Source organism: Oryctolagus cuniculus, chromosome 9 (assembly GCF_051225735.1).
Source record: "Oryctolagus cuniculus isolate XC-2025 breed Fujian yellow rabbit chromosome 9, ASM5122573v1, whole genome shotgun sequence".
In the NCBI taxonomy this organism is placed as follows: Eukaryota; Metazoa; Chordata; class Mammalia; order Lagomorpha; family Leporidae; genus Oryctolagus; species Oryctolagus cuniculus.
In genome coordinates, this window is record NC_142875.1 from 2,555,019 (window position 1) to 2,578,944 (window position 23,926).

The following is a 23,926-nucleotide window of genomic DNA, read 5'->3' on the forward strand; positions in this document are numbered from 1 at the left end:
GATCCCAGGTGAGTGTCCTTGCCCAGTGGGCGTGAGGACAACACTCGTCCCCCTGCGAGGTGACAGTGCAGCAGGCTCGGCCAGAGCATTGGCACGGTCAGCATGGTGCACGGCACTCACGTCGGTGACGCCGACCCCGTCCTAACCCTGCCTGGCTAGGTCACAGGGCGCCGCTGCTTCCCATCAACGTGTGAGGGAACACAGAGCTTAGGTGATTCTCCCAAGGCCACCAGCAGGTCCCGGCTGCCACTTCCTCTGCCGTGATGCTCGGGTGGGAGTTCTGGTCTCCAGGTTCCACCGGGCTGCAGCACGGGTGCCGCTCTCTTCCTTGGAGTCGGCTTTGTGGAGGCACAGCTGGTGTGCAGGAGCGCGTGCCGGTCGTGACACAACATGCCCTGGACGTCACCCAGGCGACACCGCGAGGAGCACAGAGAACACGCCCAGGAGCGCACGGCCACAGGCTGGGGCCCCTCTGCTGACCCTCCCCCAGCGAGCGGCCTCCCCGTGGGAAGAAACACCTCACACGCCTGCTGTGACGGCTGGCCGGGGACCCCGTCGCAGCACCGTGCATGGCCTGCGGTGCGCAGAGACCGGGCACGTCTGTTCCTCTCTCTGCTGGCTGCCATGTGGGCTGTGCCGCGGTCCGGGGCTACCAGGCAGACAGCAGCTGTGCACACCGGTGTGCTTGCTAAGGGACCCGACCATCTGCACATGGGCTGGCTACGAGACCCCTGAGCCACACGTCTGGGAGTGCCAGCAGGCAGAGGGCCGGGTGATGACCAGCCAGGGCCTGGAGGGTGCAGCTTTGCAGCAAGGGGGCCAGACCTGCTGTGCCCGGGCCGTGCTGACCCCACTGTGAAGGCCTGGGCTGAGTCAGCCCCGTGCCGGGGACCGTGAGGGTGCAAGGTCTTTCCGTGAAAGAGGACGACAGAACTCCACGACCACCTTCCCTGTGCAGGTGGAGAGGGGAGCCCTGCCCGGGCTCCCCCAGTGTTGCTGGCCCATAGAGGACGCCCATCAGGTGTCACGAGGACCTGGCCAGGCCCCGTGCCCACTGGGGCCTCTGGGATGGCGCAGAGGCCTCTGGGAAGTCCAAGTTTGACCCTCGCAAGGCCCCCATGAAACGCAGGTGCCATGCTCCATCCCGCGACAACCCAGGAGAGGGTGGTGGTGGCCGGGCCGGGCGCCCAGGCGCTGGCCACAGAGCCGCTCCCTGCAGGGGTCCATAGCCCCAGCGCAGCCCAGACGCTGATTCCAAACCGGACTCCAGCCCGGCCTGGCCTCGGCAGCTGTGGGACCTAAGCACCCTCCCCAACCACCGAGAGGAGAGAGGAGCTTGTAGAGCGAGCCGAGCACAGGACACCCACTCACCCGGCTTCCTGTGAACCCTGGGAATCCGATGATCCCAGGGGGGCCAGCCACCCCAGGAAACCCCGGCAGGCCCGGCACGCCGGGGACGCCAATGTCGCCTTTGACTCCTTTGATGTGGCCGGGCCTCCCAGGCAGCCCCGGGATTCCCGCCAGGCCAGGGACCCCCGGCATTCCTTGGATACCTGTGGGAAGACCGGGGTGGGGCGTGAGGCCTGCTGGGGATGCGGCGCCTGCCCCCCACCCTGGCGTGTGCATTCTGCAGTGCACTGGGCGCCCTCTGCGGCGCTGTGTGCCAGCACCAGGGGCAGGTGTGGGGCGGGGGCCTCACCTTTCAAGCCCAGGTGTCCTTTCAGCCCCATGGGCCCTTCGTCGCCCTTCTCCCCTTTGATGTCTTTCATTCCCGGCAGGATGATGGGTGGGGGGCCCGGAGGGCCGGGGTCCCCTCGGCTGCCTGGAAGAACAGGACGCCGTCACGGCCCTGACCCAAAACCACCAGGCAGAAAGGGTCCCCCAGCCTTGGCTGTCGTCGCCGCCAGAGCCCAGGCCCAGGGGGCTGCAAGTCCCCCCCGGGCCGGAGATGGACAGGCCGTCCCCGGCTGAGCGAGCGGGGCCGCACTCATTAACCGCGGCTTCAGCGCTTACAGCAGTGCTGGTGTGGACACCCGGGCGCAAAACCACACACAGACCCTGGCCTTGGACACTGAGCTGCCCGGCCGGGGGCCGGATCCCAGGGCAGGAAACAGCACGGGGTGCCAAGGGCACGGGCGTTGCCAACAGGAATTTGGCTTTGAAATGTCATCATTTTGCTTGAGGGCCTGAGATCCACATGACAATGGCTTGAAAATGCACATATACATGCACACACATGCGCACACACGAACACATGCACACATGTGAACACACATGAACACATGTACACACACACGAACACTTGCACACACATGCATACAAACACCTATACACACACATGTGGGGGCGGTGCTTACCTTTGACACCTGGCTCCCCCGCCAGGCCTTTCAGCCCAGGAATCCCAAAGAATCCTGCCTCGCCTTTGGTTCCAGGGAGCCCAGGCCGGCCTTTGAGCCCCAGCATGCCTTGGAAGCCGTCCATCCCGGGCGAGCCTCTCTCCCCTTCAGAGCAAGAAAGCGTGGCAGTGTCAGGCGCCGATCAGACGCACAGCATGGGGGTGAGTTTCTGGGGCAGCAGTCTCCAAGCAGCCACACTCGCATGGGGGACTGCAGCCTGGATATTGGGATACCACGCTCGGGGGCAGGGGAGCAGGCAGAGCGACCACAGGTGCACCGGGCTCCTGTCCACAGGCCATCAATAAGGAAGGCACCACGGGCACGGCACCCCGCGTGGAAATCCAGCAGCAGACCAGGGAGAGCCCGACCTGACCACAGTCACAGCACGGTCTCGCCTGGACCCAGCTTGTGTGCACAGAGACCGGGGTTCCTCTGGGTTATGGCTTTGTGTCCACCCCGTGGGCATCTCCGCAAATCCCCACACATAGCAATGCTGCCTCTCAGCCGGGAGCAGCCTCTGACCGAGGCATGGGCACTTGGGATAGCTGGGTCCCCCCGTCCCCACCCCGCCCCGAGGCTCTGTGGCATCAGCCACTTGCCCAGGGTCTGCCGCCCCTGGGGAGAGAGCCCTGAGCCTTGGACCTGTGGCCTGCGGGGCCCACAGTGGCCAGGGCCGTGCCCAGGGTCGCCGTCAAGCCAGTACCTTTCGGCCCGGGGGTGCCAGGCATTCCGCTCATTCCTTTGAATCCAGGGTTTCCCGGCTGGCCTCGCTCGCCCGAAAAGCCGGCGTCCCCTCTGTCCCCGGAGAGGCCTTTCATGCCCACAGGGCCGGGGACGCCTGTGTCCCCAGGTTCTCCTCTGTCGCCAGGCAGACCTGTCACGAGGAGGGGGACACACACGGGCTGCAAACACTTTCCCGAGAAGAAAGCTTTCTGGAAACAGCGAGTTTTCACGACGCGCCAAGTGCGGGAAGCCCCTCGGGGCTGGCTCCACGGAGGTCCCGCGGCCAGGGTCCAGTGGACCTGTGGGTGCGGCCCCCCGCCCCCTGCGGCTTCCTCCACCCAGGCCCTCCTGCCCCTGAAGCCGCGGAGCTGAGTGATGGGGGAGAGGCAGGGGTGTGGGGGCACGGCCAGCCCTGGCTAGGACATGGTCGCCGGGTGAGTCAGGAGCCTGCCCGCTCCCGCTGCGTCCCAGGGAGTGGCTCCAGTCGCCTCCCCACACAGGGCCATCTGACCTCAGGAGCTCCCGCACCCCACGGCAAGCTGCCCACTTCCCAACTCACTCCTTCATTACCAGCCACCGTCAGCTCCCTGGGGGAGGGGGCCCTCGCCCTGTAACTCGGCATTCAATGCTGTCTGAGCTCTGATCCTAACACAGGTGAGGTCCCGGTGGGGCGGCGCCCGCTTTCTCGGGGTCTGTGGTGCACGGAAGGGCCCTGTGCAGACCCCTGAGGTCATCGCCAAGCGTGACCCCTGCCCACGGCCCAGCAGAGGACGGGCGCTCTCACGTTGCCATGGGCGCGGCGATGGGTGAGCGGCTGTGGCCTCCCACGCCGTGGCAGGGAGAGCGAGAGGCGGAGCAAGTGCTAATTTAGCAGGCGTGGCTCTCACTGGGCAAAACGGGCGATGGGAAACTAACCCAGCCAAGAAAGCGGCAGGTCGGGCTCCGCCGCTGTGCCGGGCGCGGTGAGCAAGACCCTCCCCGACTTCCTTCCTCGCCCCCTCGGCCACGTTCCTGGGCCCGGGTTCTCTGCCCACCCCCCACCAGGGTCCCTGCACTGCCCAGGTCCTTGTCTCTGGCCGGTTCTCCCCCAGTCAGAGCAGCCACGTGGGTTTGCAGGGTTAGCTTCCCCCCGGAGGGCTCACTACCCAGGTCCCAGCTCGACGACAGGCACAGGGGAGGAGCCGGCGTCTCAGGCTCGTTAGAGTCTCTCTGGCCGAACCTCACCCCTAGGCCGATCCTGGGGGTCCCTGGCTGCGGGTTCACCGTCAGCACTGTGCTGCGAGGCCCCACCCCTTTGTGTGGGAGGTGCACTGGGGTCTTACCTTCAAGGCCTGGGGCGCCAGGAAGCCCCAAGGGCCCCGCCGGACCAGGAGCCCCCGGAAACCCGTGCTGCCCCGGAGGCCCCTGCAGTCCCTGCTGGCCCGACGGTCCGGGGAGGCCGAGCTGCCCCTTGAGCCCCGGCATCCCGGGCATCCCCTGGCTGCCTGCGGGGACAGAGACGAGAGAGGTCAGGCCACCACCTCCCTCGACTGGCTCTGGACTGCAGGGGACCCGGACACGTGCCGAGGCGCGACTCAGGCCGTCCCCAGAGCAGGTGACCGACACCTTGCTGTGGTCCCCTCCCGCCTTCTACAAAGGCACCCGGAAGTGGGCACTCGTGGGGTTGATGCTGCACCAAAGCACGATTTTCAACAAGCTTTTCCCAGTTGACGCGGTATTCTGACTACTTCGTCACACTTAAAAATATTCTTGGCAAACATTTAAAGGCTATGTGAATAAAGTATCCCACAACATGGACAATCTAACTTATTCCATTGAACTCGTCCCAGTCCCCTTCTGTGTACAAAGTGCTACGGGGCCATCCATGTGCTAGGCACGGCAGCCGCTCTCCCTCCACGCCGACTGCACGGTCTGCCGAGACCAGGGGGCCGCGGTGAGCGCCGTGCACCTCGAGCAGAGAGGGCGCGAGTTACTCCTGGCTTGTGAAAGGCCCCGCCACCAGGCTGTGCTGGCGACAGAGGCCGAACACGTTACTGACACAGCACCAGCACGTCACTGTCCTAGCAACATGTTATAGCACAGCAACATGTTACTATCATAGCACCAACATGCTACTGCAAGCAACTTATTACTGCCATAGCAACATTAACTATCATAGCAAATGCTACTACATACCACCATGCTTCTGTCATAGCAGCAACACATAACTCCATAGCAACATGTAACTGCACAGAACCAACTCACTACATAGTAGCAACATGTTACTGTCAGCACCAACATGTTACTACACAGCAACACATGACTACATAGCAACACGTTACTACATAGCACGAACATGTTACTGCATAGCAACAGGTTACTACTTAACATGTTACTTCACAGCACCAACATGTTACTTCACAGCACCAACATGCTACCGTCACAGCACCAATATGTTACCACATAGCAATATTACCTCTTAGCAATATGCTACTACATAATACTATGTTACTGCCTTAGCAACGTTACTACATAGCAACAACATGCTACTGCCACATCACCAACATGTTACTGCATAGCAACGTTACATCATAGCACCACATGCTTCTGCACAGCAACACGTTACTGTCATAGCAATACACTACCACATAGCACCATGTAACATGCAGCAACATGTAACCACATACCAACCATACATTATCGCATAACCCCCACGTTATGGTACAGAAACATGTTACAACATGACAACATGCTATGACATAACAACACCATGTTACTGTCATAGCAACATCGTACTGCAATGTTCTGCAGGAACACAGGCACGGAGCAGGAGAGAAAGCGGCAAGACCCGAACCCCAGCACGCGGCCACCTCTCACCACGCCTGCCCCTCACTCACCTGTGAAGCCAGGGGGACCCCTCTCCCCGGGGAGGCCTTTCAGCCCGGGCTGACCGGGCAGTCCAGCATCGCCTCTGGGTCCGGGCTGGGCCCCCAGGACTTCTCCAGGAAGCCCCCTGTCCCCGGGGGCCCCAGCTGGCCCCGGCAGGCCAACAGGGCCTGGTCGTCCGTCTGGTCCAGGCAGACCTGTGGCGCCTTTGGATCCTCGGGGTCCCACGAACCCTGAAAGAGAAGAGGTCACATCACGGCCTCCGTCCTCCTAGGAGAAGGGCAGGTGGGGCAGCCAGGCCAGGCCAGGGTCCCTGCAGCTCCTGACGCAGGGAGCCAGCCCCTCTCACAGCCTCTCCTGCTTCTCCCCAGCATTCGGCTCAGGTGGACAGGGCCTCGAGAGCTGCCCACTCCTTGACCTGTGTCATGTGACTCATGGGCTCCCGCGTGCTCAGAGAACCCCCAGATAACTTCTGTGGGACCTCCTGGGGCGCAGGTGCGAGTGGGGGACACAGCTGTGCCTTGGATGTGCCCAGGGCCAGCAGAGCCAGACCCTGGCCTCCGTCAGCTGCTCCCTGGTCGCTGGTCAGCTTGGAAACCCCGCGAGGAGGAACAGAGACCCCTGCGTGGTGCCCACTGTGAAGACCAGCACCCTCATTTGGAGTGGGGGGGGCGTGTGCCTTTGGCTGGGGTCCAAGGACCTCAGCTTGTCAGCTCCCGTTCAGGGCACCTGGCCCTGCGAGGCCTCAGCGCGAGCCCCAGAGCTGCCGGTCACATGTGCATTTGGAAGGCAGGACAGACCCTAGCCACAGTGAGAATCTCGCTCACAGAAGGTTCTAGAAGGGATCACATGACGTCCAGGGGATGGGAGACAGAGCCCCGGGATGGACGCCGGCCGCTCCTGTGTGCCCGATGTTTCAGGGGCACGTGAAGGGGTCCCCTCCCATCAGGAAGTGGTGGCTTCCCTGCCGGTGCTGGGGCGCCCCCGGGCTTGGGCTCAGCTTCCTACAGAGGGGGCTCAGCTCTGGAGCAGTGTGGGGGTCGGTGTTTTACTGTCTTCTGCGTGTGCCGGTGGGGTGCAGGCTGTTTTGGAACAGGACTCGGGCAGCTCCTCCCTGGGCGGTGCCATGGCGCTGTCCACCGCAGGGCTCACGCTCACCACCACAGGCTCCCTACCCACACGGCTCACACACTCAGCTGTGCGTGCAGAGGACCCCGGGTCCCTGCACACTCGGAGCACACGCTCCTGTCAAGTGACCAATGCCGGGACGTGGTGCCTGTGACGACGCTGAGACTGTCCAAGCCCGAGGTGCTCCGGGCAGGGGGCACACAGCAGGTGTTCCCTACGGGGCCACTGCCGTGCGGTCAGGCTGGGAGGGGTGAAGGCAGGGTGAAGGAGAGCATCGCACCGTCCATAGGAGCTGTCTCTCCTCTCCCCGTCTCTTCCTCCCTGCAGCACCTGGAGGACCCTCTGCAGATGTCAAAAACACACCCCCCCCCAACAACTGCGGCCCCCAAGTCCCCCGCATAGCAGCTTCTCCATGCTGGGTTAACAGGGCGGCCCTGGCCCTTTCTGGCTGCGGGGCCGAAGCGGGTCCCGTTCTCACTCACCCGGGGGTCCTGGGAACCCTTCACGGCCTGGATCTCCGGGCAGACCCTTGAGCCCTGGGGGTCCGTCGGCTCCTGAGAATCCGGGTATCCCTTGGAGGCCTTTGGCACCTGGACACCCACGGAAACCATAAGTCAGGTGCTGGGGAATGGGGAGGGTGTACACTTGGCCGGACTTGGGCAGTGAGGAGGCTGGGGGCTGGCGGCCCGGCCCAGGCCCACTCACTGCCCGCGGGCTCCGGCCCAGGCCCACTCACTGCCTGCGGGCTCCGGCCCAGGCCCACTCACTGCCTGCAGCCCCAGCCCTCTCACTGCCCGCGGGCCCCGGCCCAGGCCCACTCACTGCCTGCGGGCTCCGGCCCAGGCCCACTCACTGCCTGCAGGCCCCAGCCCGCTCACTGCCTGCGGGCCCCAGCCCAGGCCCAGGCCCACTGCCTGCAGGCCCCAGCCCAGGCTCACTGCCCGTGGGCCCCGGCCCAGGCTGGCTGCTCTGGGGCCGGGACCTGACTCTCCCAGCGTGACTCCCACCACGTGCCCCTCACCACACGCTTCCTGCAGAAGCGGCTGCAGCGAGTGGTGGTGTTTCAGGATGACGGATCCCGGCCACGTCCACCTCCAGATGGCACCTGCCCTCCGGTGGCAGGGTGGCAGGGGCACAGCGAGAGGACGGAGGCCGCCTGCAGCACCTACCTGGAGGTCCTGGGGGTCCCGGCGGGCCAGGCAATCCCTTGGGCCCTGCAGCACAACCTGGGGAGAGAGTGGAGAGATGACGCAAAGCACTGCTGGCCTGGGGCTCGTGGCCTCGGCCACCCCAAGGTCAAAGCCGTGTGACGAGAGCCATGCAGCCACCTAACCGATCCTGGTTTTGATGTCAAATGAGCTTAATTTCATTGATAATGGAGCCAGACTGTTAACATCAAATGAAAATTAAGTCAGTCCAGTCCAGTCCAAACTGGTCCTCGCCCTCCTGTGGAGCAACAGCCTCTGCCCAAACCCGACTCGTGGCATCCTCCCCGGCGGGTCCGCGTGGACGCTGTCCTCTCGTCCAGAGGCCGCATCTGTGCATGGAGGCCGCCTGCAGGTGCACAATTAACTCTCGGCCTCCTCCCTCGCGACTGTCACTGGGAATTGACCACAGCGAGCAGCAGCTCTGAGTGGACAGACTTCAGCAAGGGCCATGGACGCTTCTGGCAGGTGTGGCCCAGGGCCAGCGCCACCGGGGGGGGGGGCCTGCCTGTGGCCTCTGCTCAGCTCGCTGGCAGCACAGCAATTCCTGGCAGTCACTCCTGTCTGCCTGCCCCTCCCCGACCCGACGTCACGGCCAGAGCGTGGACAGCGCCTCGGCCCCTCTGCCCGCTTCCTCAAGGCTTTTGTGGTGCCCCTTGGAACAGCCCGGAGTCTTCTGTGGGCACGGGGCAGGATTTCCCCTGTGGGGGCGTCAGCTGCATGGCTCGCCCCGGCTGTCACTCATGCAACGTGCCGTGTTTCCCAAGCCCTCGGCTGCTGCTGTGCCAGTCAAAGGTGACCCTTGCGCTCCAGATGGTGGGAGGCACACCCAGGGCTGCTACCCCAGTGACGCCCCCGCGGCTGCACCTGCAGGTGCAAGTGGCAAGCTTGGTGCTCCCCGGAGTGGGGCGGGGGGCACGGTGCCTCCTGTGCCTTCACACTTGGTCTCTGGCTGACCCCTCTGCCCCCCAGACCTCACAGGGAACCCCACCGATGGCAGTGCGCTGGTTCCCGCTCCTGGTGGCCTCCGTGCAGGACTCCCGGCGCCCCACGAGAACCATGGCTGCTACCCGGCTCCCGAGCGCCCTGCAGAGCTCCTTCTCTTTGTTGCATCTTCAAAACCCTGAGCTGGGCACAGCGTGCCACGCAGGTCCACGTCCTGCAACCCAGCCTCCCGCTTCGGTCGCCGCATCGGCCACAGACACTCCGCCCCGTCCACAGCGCCCGGTCGGCCTCTGCACAGCTCTCTTCTCCCCAGCAGTGCCCCTTGCGTCGGGACACCTGGGTCCTCCACGTCTCCCAGTCCCCATCCGTCAAACCCGGTCCTGTCTCACGTCCGCCCCGCCCCACCCCATCCTCTGTTGACTTCTTGCCGCTGCCATGGGCAGCTGTGGACGCGGAGCCACACCGCGCTCGCCGCTCGGGCCGGCGCCGGGTCTGCACGTCTCAGCCTTCCCCACTCCGCACCCCGCCGGGCTCCCTGTGGTATTGGCTTCACAGTACCTGGCAGGACGGCCTCCTGTCCATCACCTCCGGGCGGCCTCTTCACACCGGTGTCGCAGTCTGTGGGAGACAAGACCACAGAGTGGGGTGGTTTATAACCCGCTAGCTCATGCGTGTGCGTGGGGGTGGTGGTGGGAACCTGTTCTGGACGTCTGTGCTCAGCCCCCCAACTTCAGCCCCACAGGGAGAGGCTCCTCATCCCCCCACCCCGCCCAGAAACCCAGGTGGGGAAGGGCCTGGGGGCCCCTGGGAAACAGGTCCCCAGGCAAGGAGGTGGGGAGCACGCGAGCACTGGGCAGGTGGTGGAGACTTTGGGGAGAAGGGAGGCGCTTACCTATTTGTCCTGGGGTTCCCGGGGGGCCTGGGGGCCCGGGGAAGCCTGGCGGTCCAGGTAAGCCGGCATCCCCGGGGAAGCCACGCTCGCCTTTGGGGCCGGGCAGGCCAAGCCCCGGGGGGCCCACGTCTCCGGGGCCGCCCTTGGTGCCTGGGATGCCCGGGTAGCCCGCGTCTCCTGGGGGGCCCCTGATGCCGTCACCCTGTGCGACAGTTCCAGACACATCTGCTGTGAGCAGAGACACCTGACACAGCGGCTCCTCCCAGCCCCCCCACTCCGGGGGATCTGGCGCTGAGGACACAGACCCCTGAGAGCCCTGGGACCCTGCTGTCACTGTCCAACCAGGCCACACCGTGCAAGGCCACCACGCTGAGTCCAGATGCACACCCTACCCCTGATGTCACTCAGGGTACACGCGTGCAGTTCACACCACACATCACACACCCAACCACACACACATCACACACCACACACACCCACTCACACCCCCCATCCCCACGCGCACACACCACACACACACACATCACACAGTTCCTCCCCCACCAGCACAGGTCCCCTGTGCCCACTCACGGGAGGGCCCGGGAGGCCCGGGAATCCGTCCAGCCCGTCGCGTCCGGGGACGCCATCGTCACCTTTCATCCCAGGCACGCCGGGGACGCCTGGCTGTCCTCTCTCACCTGGGAAAGAATCCGTGTGACAGGCCACTCTCACCCAGTGCCCACGTGGCAGCCACGAGTCCCTGACCACTGACCTTTGGTCGTGATTGTCCTAGAATCTCCCTTTGCTCCTTTGGGTCCAGGAACTCCCGTGAGGCCAGGGGCTCCCTGGGGAAAGACAGGGCAACATGTGTCCTCCCCTTCGCGCTGGGTCTCCCAGTGAGTCCAGGCTGCCGGCCACCGCCTGTCACGGAGCCCGGTGGCACCAGGATCTTTCCCAGACACTAGCAACACTCCCTCTCTGGGTTGTGCAAGAGGCGGCTGCTGCCGCGGGGCTGGGACAACAGCACGCAGGAAGTGGGCCTTTCTCTCCTCTCCTCTCCTCTCCTCTCCTCTCCTCTCCTCTCCTCTCCTCTCCTCTCCTCTCCTCTCCTCTCCTCTCCTCTCCTCTCCTCTCCTCTCCTCTCCTCTCCTCTCCTCTCCTCTCCTCTCCTCTCCTCTCCTCTCCTCTCCTCTCCTCTCCTCTCCTCTCCTCTCCTCTCCTCTCCTCTCCTCTCCTCTCCTCTCCTCTCCTCTCCTCTCCTCTCCTCTCCTCTCCTCTCCTCTCCTTTCCTTTCTTTCTTTCTTTCTTTCACAGGCAGAGTGGACAGTGAGAGAGAGAGAGAGAGACAGAGAGAAAGGTCTTCCTTTGGCGTTGGTTCACCCTCCAATGGCCGCCGCACCACACTGATCCGAAGCCAGGAGCCAGGTGCTTCTCCCGGTCTCCCATGGGGTGCAGGGCCCAAGCACTTGGGCCATCCTCCACTGCACTCCCGGGCCACAGCAGAGAGCTGGCCTGGAAGAGGGGCAACCGGGACAAGAACCCGGTGTGCCGGCGCCGCAAGGCGGAGGATTAGCCTAGTGAGGCGCAGTGCCAGCCGGGCTTTGCTTTCTAAATAATGAGTGTGCGATGGACGCAGTCACAGGAGGCGCTCGGGGTGTGCCCCTCGGGCCAGCGGGGGCTGTCGGGGACACAGACGCAGCACGGCATTCGGGATCTGAGCGGGGACAGGACCGAGCCTAAGAGCAGAGCTCCCTGAGCAGGGGGCACAGACCCCGTCCTGAGCTGTTTGCTTTCCGGATGGAGGCAAAGTGGAGGGAAACCTACGCACAGAGGGGCTTAACCAGCGTCGGCGGCATCTCAGGCTGGGAAAGCCAGCCCCGCACTCTGGGCAGGAGAACCGGTGAGGTTAAGGGTTGCGCTTTCGTCCGTGTGACGTGCTGGGCTTTGTCCTATCTTCGCTAGAAGCTGGGAAAATCTCAGTACAGGTTTAATTAAATGGTGCCTCACAAGTGACCATGAGTTCTCGCTCCTGGAAGATTCCACACTTGATGGGTCCAGTTAGTGCTTTGCAGAGAGGGGAGACGTTCTTGTCCCCAGCAGGCACTCAATAAACACGTCCATGTGAATTCACTGTGAATTCACTTACTGGCCGACGCCTGTACCCCATCAGTGCAGACGTGAGCTGTCCCCACTGCACTGCCATTCACTGCGGGACGACACACACACCCAGGGCCTTGGACAGATGCTCTCGGGGCGCGTGGGACCCAGCGGGGCGAGCCCCTGTGTGTGGGAGGCGAAGTCCATGAGGCAGCAAGGGGCCTGGGACTGCATTTTCCTCTCTGCAGAACTCCCAGGTCCCAGGCGGGCACAGCCAGGCTCCTCTGAGCCGTGGCTTTCCGTGGCCGCCACCCCTCGCACCACGCTAGGAGCCCGATCATCCCGCCTGCCCAGCCTCGTGTCCTCAGCGACGCCTTTCTCCATCGCTGAACGACGGACTCTGGCTCTGGACATCTGCACTTGCTTTTTAATAGGGGTAGAACTTCTTCACATGCATCTAAACTTTGCTATGAAACGGTTGGGAAAACCCGCCAGGAAGAGGACCTGCTCGGAAGATCTCTAGGCAGGACACAGAAGCCGCCCTGTCCAGGGCCGCCACAGCAGGAACTTTGACCCTTCAGGCACGGGGAGCTCACGGCCCACCTGGAGGCCTTGCTTTCCGCACTAAGGAGATCTGCACAAGATGCCGAGTTGTTGGCAGAGGGGAGCCCCTCTCACGGGTTCCCAGTTACAGCCCTGCCTGTATTTCTGCTGACCCAGGGCCTCCCCCTGTTTATCTGTTGAACCCTTTATTTGGTGGGCATGCAGACACAGAAAACCTAAACAGCCCATAACCAAGACGGAGGCCGACTCCGTCATAAAGACCCTCCCTGCAGAGAACAGCCCAGGTCCCGATGGCTTCACTGCTGAATTCTACCTGGCGTTTAAAGAACGAATCCCAATTCTTCTCAAGCTACTCAAAACCACTGAGGGAGGGGATCCTCCCAAACTCCTCCTGAGGCCAGCAGCACCCTAATCCCAAAACCAGAAGAAGACGCAACAGAGGAGAGGACTACAGACCAGTTTCCCTGATGAACATTGATGCAAAAATCCTCAACAAAATTCCAGCCCATCAAATCCAACAACACACCAGGAAGATCATCCACACAGACCAAGTGGGATTTATCCCTGGTATGCAGGGATGGTTCAGTATTCACAGATCACTCAGTGTGATGCCCACACTAACACTGCTGAACAGAAACCATATGGTTATCTCAATGGATGCAGAGAAAGCATTTGATAAAATAACACCCTTTCATGATGCAAACTCTAAGCAAATTGGGTATAGAAGGAACATTCCTCTATACAATCAAGGCCATTTATGACAAGCCCACGGCCAGAATCATAGTGAGTGGGGAAAAGTTGGAAGCATTCCCGCTGAGATCCGGACAAGACAAGGATGCCCACTGTCACCACTGATATCCAGTAGAGTCCTGGAGGTTTTAGCCAGAGCCACCAGGCAAGAAAAGACATCAAAGGGACACAAATTGGAAAGGAGGAAGTCAAACTATCCCTGTTTGCAGGTGATATGATTCTATCAACTGGGAGACAAAAAAACTCCACTAAGACAACTGGAATTCATAAGAGTTCGGTGAAGCTGGAGGACAGAAAACCAACACACAAAAATCAACAGCTTTTGCATACACAGACAATGCCATGGCTGAGAAAGAACTGCTAAGATCAGTGCCACTCACAATAGCTAATAAATAGCTAGAAAAATTTAAATATCTTGGGATAAATTTCACCAAATATGTGAAAAATCTCTACAATGAAAAGCACAAAACATTAAGGAAAGAAATAGAAGACACAAAAAATGGAGAAGTCTTCCATGTTCATGGATTGGAAGGATTAATATAATCAGTATAGCCATACTAGCCAAATCAATTTACAGATTCAATGTGATCCCAATCAAAATACCAAGGACATTCTTCTCAGCTGTGGAAAAATGACCCTAATATTCATATAGGATCACAAGAGATCCTGAATAGCTAAAACAATCCTAAATGATAAAAAACAAAGCCGGAGGCATCACAATACCAGACTTCAAGGCATACTCCAGGGTGGTTATAATCAAAACAGCCTGGTACTGGCATAAAATAGACATGTGACCAATGGAACAGATCAGAGACCCCAGAGATTAGTCCATGCACTTTGACAGGTGAGCTAAATCAGTCCCTGGAGGAAGCACAGTCCTTCAACAAATGGTGTTGGGAAAAGTAGACCTCCACTTGCAAACCACACATCTAATAAAGGATTAATATGCAGAACATGCAAGGGGCTCAAGAAACTCAACAAGAAAACAAACAGCCCAGTTCAGAAATGGGCAACGGACTTGAACAGGCATTTCTCAAAGGGTGAAATCCAAACGGCCGACAGACACGTGAAAACACGCTCAGGCTCACTAGCTGTCGGGGAAATGCAAGTCAAAACCACAACGAGTCTCACCTCCCCCAGTCAGAATGGCTCTCACACAGAAATCAACAAACAACTAATGCTGGCGAGGATGTGGGGCCAAAGTTACTCCAATGCCCCGCTGATGGGAATGTAAGCTGGTACAACCACCATGGGAGACAGTCTGGGGACTCCTCAGAAACCTGAGACCGGATCTGCCATACGACCCAGCCATCCCACTGCTGGGAATTGACCCAAAGGAAATGACACCAGCATTTGAAGGAGTTGTCTGCACCCCATGTTGACAGCAGCTGAACTCACACTAGCTAAGATGCGGAACCAACCGAGATGTCCATCAGCCGATAACTGGATACACACATTCCGGGACAGACACACTATGGAGAACCACTCAGCCATAAAGAAGAATGAACTCCTGTCTCACAACACGATGGATGCGACTGGAAACGATTATACTCAGTGAAATAACCAGTCTCGAAAAGCCAGATATCAAGTGTTTTCCCCGAGTTGTAACTCATGTACAGAGCACAAGAAAACACAATGTGTAGGAGCGAAGCTGACGTTTCTGGATTTCTTTTTTTTTTTTTTTTTGACAGGCAGAGTGGACAGTGAGAGAGAGAGACAGAGAGAAAGGTCTTCCTTTGCCGTTGGTTCACCCTCCAATGGCCGCCGTGGCCGGCGCGCTGCGGCCGGTGCACCGCGCTGATCCGATGGCAGGAGCCAGGAGCCAGGTGCTTTTCCTGGTCTCCCATGGGGTGCAGGGCCCAAGCACTTGGGCCATCCTCCACTGCACTCCCTGGCCACAGCAGAGGGCTGGCCTGGAAGAGGGGCAACCGGGACAGAATCCGGCGCCCCGACCAGGACTAGAACCCGGTGTGCCGGCGCCGCAGGTGGAGGATTAGCCTAGTGAGCCGCGGCGCCGGCCAACGTTTCTGGATTTGATGATTGATTGCAGCCCATGTCTATACTCCCGAGGAACGGTGGCTTTCCCCCTACTACTTGCTGAATTCTTTATTTAGTGGAGGGTTAAGCTTGTGATTAAAGGAGGTCATTGCCAAAATTAAATAGAAAAATAACAAAGGAAGGAGGATGGAGGGTGGGAGATATCACTATGCTCCTAAAACTACACAGGGGGCCAACACTGTGGCGTAGCGGGTAAAGCCTCCACCTGTGCCACCGACATCCCACGTGGGTGCCGGTTCCAGTCCCGGCTGCTCCACTTCTGATCCAGCTCCCTGCTAATGGCCTGGGAAAGCAATGGCCTTAGTGCTTGGGCCCCTGACCCACTTGGGAGACCCAGAAGCTGCTCCTGGCTCCTGGCTTTGGCCTGGCCCAGCCCTGGCCACTGTGGCTGGTGGGGGAGTGAACCAGTAGATGGAAGATCCTCTCTGGTCTCTCTAACTCTGCTTTTCAAACAAATAAATATAAGTAAAAACCAAAACAAAACAGAACACTATATATATGCGTCATGGCTCACTAGGCTAATCCTCTGCCTGTGGTGCCAGCACCCCGGGTTCTAGTCTCGGTCGGGGCGCCGGATTCTGTCCTGGTTGCTCCTCTTCCAGGCCAGCTCTCTGCTGTGGGCCAGGAGGGCAGTGGAGGATGGCCCAAGTGCTTGGGCCCTGCACCCGCATGGGAGACCAGGAGAAACACCTGGCTCCTGGCTTTGGATCAGCGCAGTGTGCCGGCCGTAGTGGCCATTTGGGGGGTGAACCAACAGAAGGAAGACCTTTCTCTCTGTCTCTCTCTCTAATTCTGCCTTTAAAAAAACCTATATATATGAAATACATGAAATTTGTTTCTTTTTACAAATAAAAGACTTCGCTATGATGTGAGCTGGGCGGTGTCCTGGATACAGAATCCACACCATGACTCTGCCATCTCCCAGCTCGGCACTCACCTTGAACCCTGGGAACCCGGGGATGCCGTGCTGCCCGGGGTCTCCCTGCTGCCCCTTGCTCCCGGGCTCCCCATTGAGGCCGGGGACACCCTTGGGTCCTGGCAGCCCCGGGAGCCCCCCGGGGAACTGGTCACCTTCCAGGCACTTGCAGTCCCCGGCTTCGCCTGCACGGGAGGGAGAGGGAACGAGTGTCAGACGTCTCAGGTGCAGGGAGGGGAGGGGAGGTGGGGAGGGCTGGGCTGGGGGAGGCAAGGCCAGCAGGCGGGAGGGCCGGGTCCCGGATGCTCCCTCGCCCGGGGGGCCGCTGGGGCCCTTCTCAGAGCGGGGAAGTGGGGCTGAGAGTAAGTGGCCAAGTGTTTGGCCATGGTGTCCTCATGCAAGCCTGCCCTGTTGCTCACGGAAGATCCCGGTGCGGGGGGACCGTCCACAGAGGAGTGGGCAAAGCTGCAGGACCAGCAGGGGTGGGGAGGAGGTGCCTGGAGCTGCAGGGCTGCCACCACCAGGCCACAGCAGCCACATGGGCAGCGCCGTGGTCTCAGGCGCCAAGGCCACGGGTGAGCACAGAAGGACTCTCCCGCCGTGGCGGGGACCAGGGCGGGCACGCAGAGACAAGCAGGTGTACCCGAGGCTTCCAGCGTGGTCCCAGGCCCTGGGGAGGTGACCCCGGGGCTATTCCTTCCATGGGGTGGGGTCTCCAGGGTGCAGGGGCCAAGGGGAGGGTGGAGGGGGAAGGGCCAGGACCTCTCCCCGCAAGGGGGAGCAGCCAGGCAGGCAGGCCCGAGGGGGGCGGGGCGGTGGCTTCCGCGTGCTGAGGGCCTGGTGGTCTCACCTTTCCACCCCTTCTGTCCGCGAGCCCCCGGGAAGCCGGAAGGCCCAGGATAGCCCACGCGTCCTTCTGCTCCCTTCAGGCCGAACAGGAAGCCTGAGGAGAAAGCCAGCAGGGGCCTGGCGTGAGCACAGCCCCAGGGGACTGCAGACAGGGACACACATGCACACACATGCACACACACACGGACACGGACACACACAGACACACATGGACACACAGACACAGACACGGACAGACATGGACACACACAGACACACCCACGGACACACACACAGACATACACACACAGATACATGGACACGGACATACACAGACACACATGGACACGCACACACACAGACACACGCACGCACACACACGGATGCAGTGGTAACTGACTCGGGTGCACTGGGCCGAGGGGGTTCAGTGTGGCTGACATCGCTGAGTGGCCCTGACTGGGACCCTTGCCTTCTCGGGCCCAAACCCCTTCCCAGGGAGGGGGCTCGGGAAGTCACCGTCCTGCTGTCGTGGGCACGGGTGACAGAAGCCGGACTTGCTCCACGGCCCACGACGGGTGCAGGGGTCGGCATCCCACAGAGGAGCCCCATCCGAGTCCCGGCCCCCTGCCTCCACTCCAGCTTCCCACCCGGGGGGCAGCGGGGGGCGGCTCAAGTGCCGGGGGCCTGCCCCCCAGGTGGGAGACCCGGATGGAGCTCTCGGCTCCTGGCTTTGGCCCGGCCCGGCCCTGGCTTTTGTGGCTATTTGGGAAGTGAACCAGTGGGTGGAAGATCTTTCTCCCCTTGGGCCATTCTGCTGTTCAAGCAACAAAACCACCAAAAACCCACTTGAACTCTAGACAGGAACAGAAGCCCAGCCATGGCCTTGGAGAAGAGCGCCATCTGGTGGTGAGGGAAAGGCTGCACAAGTCCCAGACAGGACCTAGGGCGGAGCTGACCTAGGCCTGGGGAATACGGCTCCGCCCTGTCCACCACCACTCAGCAGGCAGTGGTCTGCACTCCGGGAGCCAACAGAGGAAAACCTGTGTGGCCAAACCACCACCTGGGGCTGAGGGGAACAGGGAGGTTGCCACAGGGAACGTGTGGAGGAGCCGGCCCGGGTGTGTCCGAGTGCGCCGGGGGAGCAAGGACACCGGGCCTTGGCACACGTCATCACCTCGGCCACTTGTTCACCGAGCCTGTGCCCAGCGCCCGTGCCCAGCTGGGGGCGGAGCAGACGCCCAGCAGACAGCGCTGGGGACTCTGAACCCACAGCAGTGTCACCAGAGAAGGGGCGGGGGGGGGCATGCAAAGAACGAGCGAGCAGCCAACCAGGGCATGTGGAAGGTTCTAGAGCAAGCGGGCATCTACAGGGTCCTGCGGCGGGAGGAAGCTGGGGGTCGGCGGTGTGATTGGAGCGCAGGGTGGCGTGCAGGCGGGGGCAGGTGCATGCCGGGCCACGTGGTCTGAGCAGCTGGGCTTGGCTTTTGTCTCAAAGGCCGTGGGGCCCATCAGAGGGCCCTCAGGAGGGAGGTTTGCAGCCCAGTGTGAGGACGACCTCGACTGCAGGGAGGAGCTGGGCTGTGTGCGGAGAGAGAGACGGGGCAGGGGAGAAAGAGAGAGAGAGGCGCTGGGCTGTGTGCACACAGACAGGAGCTTGCAGACATGAGCCATCATCACAGATGTCAGCTCTAAGGACCACAGCAGACAGGACGACTGCTGGAGCCATTTGGCGAATCTCCGCGAGGACGCGTGGCTCCGGGCTTCCTGTGCGTGGGGACACCGGCCACGTGGGGATTTGTGGCGGAACGCAGCGGAGGAGCAGAGAAGCGACTGCCCATTGCCCTGGACCCAGAAACACGAGCAGGGCGGGCCCGGGCTCCACAGCGCCGATGCCCGCGGCCAGCTCCGCTCCGTGCCCAGCGCCCTGCAGACGCGCACCCGGGGCCGTGACTGAGGGCTCAGCTACCCAGGCCCCTGCCTCCCAAGTGGGAGCCCTGGATTGAGCTCCAGGCTTTCGGCTTCGGCCTGCCCCAGCCTGGACGCAGTAGGGATCTGGGGAGAAGCTCTCTCTGCCTTTCGACCGAAACGAGAATAGGTGGGAAGACGGAGCGTGAGGCGCCACGCTGCCGGTACCTCCCAGCAGCCCTCGTCCTGGCGGTGGCAAGGAGGGTTGCCAACACAGAGCTCGGCGTCGGAAACCAGCCCTGGGCCCCGGGCCACCAGGAGGCCAGCAGCTCGCGCTCTGCGCAGCCGTGCACCGCTGAGCCGGCAGGTGGGTTGAGGAGCCCCCGCCCTGGACAGCGACCTCAGCTCACCTCTGCTTCCCGAACGCAAGTGCAGCCGCAGCCACAGCGGGCAAGGCCCACAGGACTGTGAAGATGGTGGCGGGGCCTCCGCTGTGCACCCCAGGGGGCGCCCACCACCCCCTAATCCCCGGGCCCGCTGGACTGCCGCATGGAACCATTCGGCACAGAAACAACCAAAACCCACAGGGCGGGCTCCCTCCGGCCCCCACCCCCACTCACCGTCTGGTCCAGGGGGGCCGGCAGGCCCAGGGACTCCTGGGAGCCCGGGCTTGCCGTCCACGCCGGGCGGGCCTGGGTAGAGCGCGGGGAAGCCTTTCTCTCCGGCGAAGCCTTTGGGCCCCATCTCGCCGGGCAGGCCTCTCATCTCATCTGAAATCCAGCAGAGTCGGAGCGTTCAGCACCCGTGGGCTGGCCGCTGTGTGGGTGCTCAGCCCCGCGGGCGAGGCGGGCTCCACGGGGGCTCCACGGGGCTGCCCTCGATGCCACAGGCGGACACCCCCGCCCCCACCCGTCATCCCTTTGCAGCTCTAACAAAGCCCCTGCCCTCATCTCCCACATGAGGGCCCAGGAGCCGCGACACAACACGGCACGATCCCTCGCTCGTCCCAAGCAACGGCTGGAACCGCGCCGTCGGCTGCTAGTGCTGTAACCGAGCCCAGTAACTGAGTCGGGGGGCAGGGCCCGTCGGAGCCGGCGTGGCCAGGGGAGGCTCTGGCTAGGACCCCAGTGGAGGCGTGTCTGGTCCTGGGTGTTCTTGAGACCACGCCACAACTTTACCTTCATCTCTGACAGGCAGCCCCGGGGAGCCTGGGGGGCCGGGATCCCCCGGTTCACCACGACTTCCTGGATCCCCATGGGGTCCTGGGAATCCCGGGTCTCCTCTGGCACCTGGAAGTGACACAAGACCGGGAGAGGAATCAGGAGGCGTCCGTGGCCAGTGTCCTGTGCACGTGGCTGGCGCACTGTGCACACCCTGGGTCTCTGCTCTTCGGGGTGACGCGAGTCTCCCGCAGGCTCGACATGACACAGCAGCACACATGCCCGAGACACTGGGGCTCCGAAGGTGGGCACAGCAGCCTGACGGTGAGAACCCACACAACAGGGGGAGGCAGTGTCTCTGGGCCCCCACGTGCGCAGACACAGACTGTGCAATAGCTCACGAACCTCTCTCCCAAGTCTTCTGAGGGAGGGAGGGGTGGCCGGGGGGAGGGGCAGCCGAGCCCAGAGCACTTGGCAGGGCTGGGGCTCCGTTCTGGGGTGCAGAGCAGGGGAGTCCACAGCGTGAATGTAGGGAGATGATCTGACGGCAGCACCCCCAGAGCCAGGAGGCATCACTAGTGGATGCTAGGTGAGCTGCCTTTGTGGCCACGGCTCCCACGGGTGAGCGTCTTTGTGGCCACGGCTCCCACGGGTGAGCTTTCTTGTGGCCACGGCTCCCACGGGTGAGCGTCTTTGTGGCCACGGCTCCCACGGCTGCCATCCCCAAGCAAGGGCATCACCAGGGTCTCGTGCTGTGTCAACAGCAACACCTGACCGTGAAGCGCTTCCTTCCCTGGAACACAGCCGGGGAAGACGGGAGGAGAAAGAACAGGGCCGGCCACGCTGTCGTGCTCAGGGGCGCCCTCGCTCTGCGTGCGGGCGTTCACATCTCAGTCTCAAAGCGAAGGCCTTAAACGGGAGGATGCGCTGGTTTTGTGCTTGCGTTGCCCTGAAGGCGGTGAACACGTGGCTCCCGGGCCCAGCTGCCTGTGCCAGGCCCGGCTCCACGGTGAGAGCGGCCGGCCGTGTGGCCGAGGCACCGAGGCTGCATTCATAACCCGGGAGCTTGGCCGCGGAACCGGGCTCCTGCGGGGGATCCACACGTTCCCTCTTGGAGCTGTCCAATGGCCCCGCGCCTCCACCAAGGCTCGGTCCCCTCCCCGGCCGGGCCTGCAGTGAGCAGTGAGCCGCATCAACGTGCCCAGGGCCAGCAGGGGGCGACCTCCTGGTCCTGTCCTGGCCCAGCTCCGGGCTGAGACAGGACGTGGTGATGGCGCCGACAGTGTGCACAGCTGTGCAGGAACACGAGTCCTTGATGGATGGGGGAGCAGACAAGCTGCTGGGCTCAGGAAGGAAACGCCAGGATGTCTCTCTCTCTTTCTTTTTTTAAATCTCACCCTTTAAAGCGCCTTTCTGGGAATAGGCTTTCAGCCCAGCCATCAAAGGCCTGCGTTTCTCCTTGGAGGGCCTGCTTCCAGCTCCCGCTCCCCGCTAACGCACGCCTGGCAGGCAGCCGTGAGGGCTCCGGCAGCCGGGTCCCCGTCACCCACGCGGCAGACCTGGGTTTCATTCTTGGCTCCCGGCTTTGGCCCCGGCCCAGCCTTGGCTGCTGTGGGCATTTAGGTGGGAGACCTCTCTCAGATCAATAAAGTGAAATGCTGCCTGAGATGTGCGTTTCCCCACGTCCATCATCTAGCGCCAGGCCAGCACCCACCGGGCACGCGCCCAGCCCGTGAACAGCACCTGCTGCCCCGGGTCTCCGACACCACGGGACCACGTCCAGGACAGATGTGCGTGGATTATTAACAGGCTGTGCGCAAAATGCTTTTTGAACCGACACAGATACACACAGAACGAGGTTCAGAGACCAGCGCTCGGATCACAGCATGGGAACCCTACCTCCCCGCGATCCTGCTCACTTGGAAGGCGGAGCCAAGCGACCAGACAGGCCCGGCCGTGGCACACGCCAGTCCCTCCCCGCACCCCTGGCCTGAGGCCCCGCCGCAGTGGGCGCAGTGCAGGTGCGGAGGCCTGGCGAGCTCCCAGACTTGGCATCTGACTTGTGTCCCAAACAGGAGGAGGCACGCGAGAGAGGCTGCACACCAACCTTTTGCCAGCGAAGGGTGAGGGGAGTAGGCGGGAGGTCCTGCGGGTCCCGGGTCACCTGCTTGCCCCTGGACAGGAGAGACAGCAGCGTGAGCTCAGCTCTGGAGTCCTGACGACGTGCGCATTTCCAGGGAACAACGCTGGCTGTGGACTGTCCCTGTGGCTGTCCAGCCACGCTTACTCACAGGACAGAGGCTGCGGGGGCCAGCCCCGGCCCCCAGCCACACCCACCAAGAGGGAGGGGCGCTGCGGGCAGGTGCCAATCTCATTTTGCAATCCTTGTCAAACACAGGAACGGCCAGGCGAGTGCACGCTCTGCAGGCGGGACCCTTCCGGCGTGGACAAGGACGAGCAGGGGCCCGGGGACAGGCAATGACAGCCTGGCGTCACGCCACCTGCCCCTATGACACGCAGCGTCCAGGCTGCCTGGACATACCTGGAGCTGCCCACCTGCCAGTTCCCTGCTCCCGGCACGGCCCCCACCAGGCCGCCACTGCCCATGTGTTACAGACAAGTCCCGCCTCCCACAGGAGCCAGGGGCACCCCGACTTCTTGTTACAGCAAAGCCGGCTTCCCACAGCCCTGTGGGGCCCCCCTGCTGCCAAACAGCCCCATCTGTCCCTGCCCCTCTCCTGCCCAGGGTGGGGGGGATCCTTATCCAGGGGGTAGGCGGGGTCCCGTCAGAAGTAGCGAAGTGAAGAGCAGGGTCACCTTGGGTCCTCGCGGTCCGTCAGGGCCTTGGTAACCGTCCACGCCTCTGCTTCCCTGCAAGGAGCACACACACTGTCGATCTGGCCTTAACACGAGTGACAGCAGCATGACCACTTGGAGGACTCATGCATCCACCCACCAGAGCCCTCTACCGGCCCAGCCTGGCCACAGCGCACCCAGCCGGGCTCTTTTCCAGCTGCTCTGCCCAGTAAGGACCAACGTCCTGACCGCGGCCTGACCGCCTCAGAACAGCTGCCCCTCCTTTCCCTCTGGGTGTTTTGGAGAATCAGCCACAGATCCTCCGCGTGGTTGACGTGGCCGGCCACGTGCCCACGGAGCCCGATGCCCCTCTGTGCCCACACGGCCTCTGTGCTGCACAGCGTCTGGGACCCCTGTGGTGGATCTCCTGGTGCTCAAGCGCCTGCTGACGGTGCCGTAGTGACGCCACGAGCAGGACACAGCACGGCCCCAAGGCTGGCTTGATCTTTTAACGCCATCTGTTGGGGCACCCACTGGGGCCGATGTCGGAAGGAGCAGGTGCGAGGACACACGCATGAACCCCGTGTCATTCATCACACACGGGGTGGGGTATGGACCAGCCTGACGGCTGAGCTGGCGTGAACCATCCACGCGTTGCCCTTCTCTGTGGCTTGCTGGAGGAACAAGGCCGATATGCAGGTGCCGCTGTGGAGCCAGCT

The 23,926-nt window shown here is 62.2% G+C and overlaps 1 protein-coding gene across 1 annotated transcript in view; it reads right to left on the minus strand.

Annotated features, from left to right (window-relative positions):
• The window catches only part of COL4A2 (collagen type IV alpha 2 chain), a 136,694-nt gene that overhangs the window by 10,631 nt on the left and 102,137 nt on the right, over positions 1-23,926 (minus strand). The window contains exons 17-34 of the mRNA XM_051849971.3: positions 23,229-23,282; positions 22,519-22,585; positions 20,430-20,540; positions 19,872-20,021; positions 17,369-17,461; positions 16,540-16,703; positions 10,906-10,978; positions 10,725-10,831; positions 10,155-10,356; positions 9,821-9,880; positions 8,282-8,338; positions 7,595-7,702; positions 5,996-6,217; positions 4,442-4,603; positions 3,100-3,270; positions 2,358-2,501; positions 1,700-1,822; positions 1,372-1,553 (exon numbers count right to left, since the gene is read on the minus strand). Coding sequence (XP_051705931.2) covers positions 1,372-1,553; positions 1,700-1,822; positions 2,358-2,501; positions 3,100-3,270; positions 4,442-4,603; positions 5,996-6,217; positions 7,595-7,702; positions 8,282-8,338; positions 9,821-9,880; positions 10,155-10,356; positions 10,725-10,831; positions 10,906-10,978; positions 16,540-16,703; positions 17,369-17,461; positions 19,872-20,021; positions 20,430-20,540; positions 22,519-22,585; positions 23,229-23,282 — 2,250 coding nt within the window. The remainder of the gene's footprint in view (positions 1-1,371; positions 1,554-1,699; positions 1,823-2,357; positions 2,502-3,099; positions 3,271-4,441; positions 4,604-5,995; positions 6,218-7,594; positions 7,703-8,281; positions 8,339-9,820; positions 9,881-10,154; positions 10,357-10,724; positions 10,832-10,905; positions 10,979-16,539; positions 16,704-17,368; positions 17,462-19,871; positions 20,022-20,429; positions 20,541-22,518; positions 22,586-23,228; positions 23,283-23,926) is intronic.